The 1,859-nt window shown below is 64.0% G+C and overlaps 1 protein-coding gene across 1 annotated transcript in view; it reads left to right on the top strand.

Annotated features, from left to right (window-relative positions):
• LOC120871864 (leukocyte immunoglobulin-like receptor subfamily A member 6) overlaps positions 1-1,509 on the top strand; it is a 57,067-nt gene extending 55,558 nt beyond the window's left edge. Inside the window, exon 5 of the mRNA XM_040251851.1 lies at positions 554-1,509. Coding sequence (XP_040107785.1) covers positions 554-675 — 122 coding nt within the window. The 3' untranslated portion in view covers positions 676-1,509. The remainder of the gene's footprint in view (positions 1-553) is intronic.
• Positions 1,510-1,859: the final 350 nt, after the last annotated feature.

The following is a 1,859-nucleotide window of genomic DNA, read 5'->3' as shown; positions in this document are numbered from 1 at the left end:
GGAGGAGCAGGCCCGCCCCACCCCATCCTGCCCCCGGAGGCTGCAGGGATCGCCCCCTCCCCCAGGCAGAGTCAAGCCGGCAGACGCAGAGGGCTGAGCGAGCGCCTGTGGGGGCCAGTGGTGGGTCCCTGGGAGCCATGGTTGTGTCCCACCCCAGGACACCGCAGACCAACGCTCAGGGGCGGGTACCAAGGCTCAGGGGCAGGCACCACCCCACCCTGGGACCCCGCAGACCACCGCTCGGGGCGGGCCCACCCTATGCTGTCTGAGCTCCGGCAGCAGAGGGTCCTGAGCAGGAACATCTGAGACAGCAAGAGAGGCCCCGGGAGGCTCCCGAGGAGGACACCGCCCACCCACAGCCTCCATACAGGACCCTCAGGCCCCGCTGACGCCCTCCCCCATCACCGCGGTCAGACCCGCGAGTAGGAACGAGGACAGCGTCCCGTCAGGGGCTGGGCTCCGGGGCCGAATCGTCTCCGGGAGGCGGGTGCCCTGGGCGCAAACCCCGGTTCCGGGTGACGGGGCCGGGCTGACCTGTGCGCCCTCACCCCAGACTACACGGTGCAGAATCTCACCCGCATGGGCCTCGCAGCCTCCGTCCTGCTGCTCCTCGGGGTCCTGCTCTGCCAGGCTCGGCACGACCACGGAGGAGCCCGAGACGCGGCTCGGAGCTGAGCACCGGGACCCCGCACCGCCCGGAGCGCCGCAGCCATGGAGCTTCGGGAAGAGTCTCTGACCCCGGGGGAGAGACAGGCCGCGGGGCAGGAGAAGGGGGACTGGGGCTCGGCCTCTGCTCACCGGGGCCCCCTCCCTCCCGAGGAGGACGCCCCAACTCCCGTCTCTGCTCACCCCTGGCCCGAGGGGCATCCCACATGGCAGGGGCGGGTCCTCACCCTGCACACCCGCAGGCTCTGTCCACTCTCATGAAGGACATAAGCCCCATTGTTCACGTCCTCCGTCTCTGGTGTGAGCAATGACCTCCATCCCTTCCCAGAAACAGAACATCATTTAAGTAACTGAATAAATGGGTGAATGTGGGGCCTCGTTTGGAACTGTTGGATCCTAACTCTTCCCCGAGCCCCCCTCTGGACCCCTCACACCCCTCTCTCCTCATCAGAGGACACCCGGTGTAGTTTCTCCAGAAACACTGTCAGGGTGAAGGGACCCCTGGGTTTTGAAGTGACAGTCAGGGCTATGATGGTAAATGAGCTCAGGAATATATCATTTTGTAAAGAGCCCAGATATGGGGTTTCCCTGGTGGTGAAGAATCTGCCAGCCAGTGCAGGAGACACAGGTTCAATCTGTGATCCTGGAGGACCCCCCACGCCAAGGAGCAACTGAGTCCGTGAATTGCAGCGCCTGAGGCTGGCACATCCTGGAGCCCGCGTGCCGCCAGAGTCCAGTGCTGCAGACGCCCAGACCCCGCAGCGAGGGAGCAGCCCCGCTCACACAACCAGACACACCCCCGCAGCAACACAGACAAAATCAGAAGTCAATAAATGCTTACAGAGCCCAGTGTGAACTGTGTGTCTCCTTTGGGGCAAACGCGCTCCGGGGCCAGCCTCAGGGAGCCCGGGTGTATGCACTCAAGGCTGAGTGGGAGGGAAGGAGCAGGCGGACTTTCCCACAGGAGCCAGTCTGGTCCAGCCAGCCCCCACCCATGGCCCCACGCCCACAGATGTGTCCTCATTACACCTCACATAGGGTCGTCTCCACCTCAGCTTTAGGCCCCAGGTTCCCTGAAATGAGATGCCCACCTCCTAGTTCATCTGCAAGAGAGGGAAAGAGAAGATGATGGAGGAGACAAGGCTGACTCTGACGAATCCCAGCACATCACGGGCAGGTGTACTCATCACCCC

Source organism: Oryx dammah, unplaced genomic scaffold, assembly GCF_014754425.2.
Source record: "Oryx dammah isolate SB20612 unplaced genomic scaffold, SCBI_Odam_1.1 HiC_scaffold_13, whole genome shotgun sequence".
Taxonomy (NCBI): Eukaryota; Metazoa; Chordata; class Mammalia; order Artiodactyla; family Bovidae; genus Oryx; species Oryx dammah.
The sequence above is the reverse complement of the archived record's forward strand: the minus strand, read 5'-3'. Positions and strand labels throughout refer to the sequence as shown.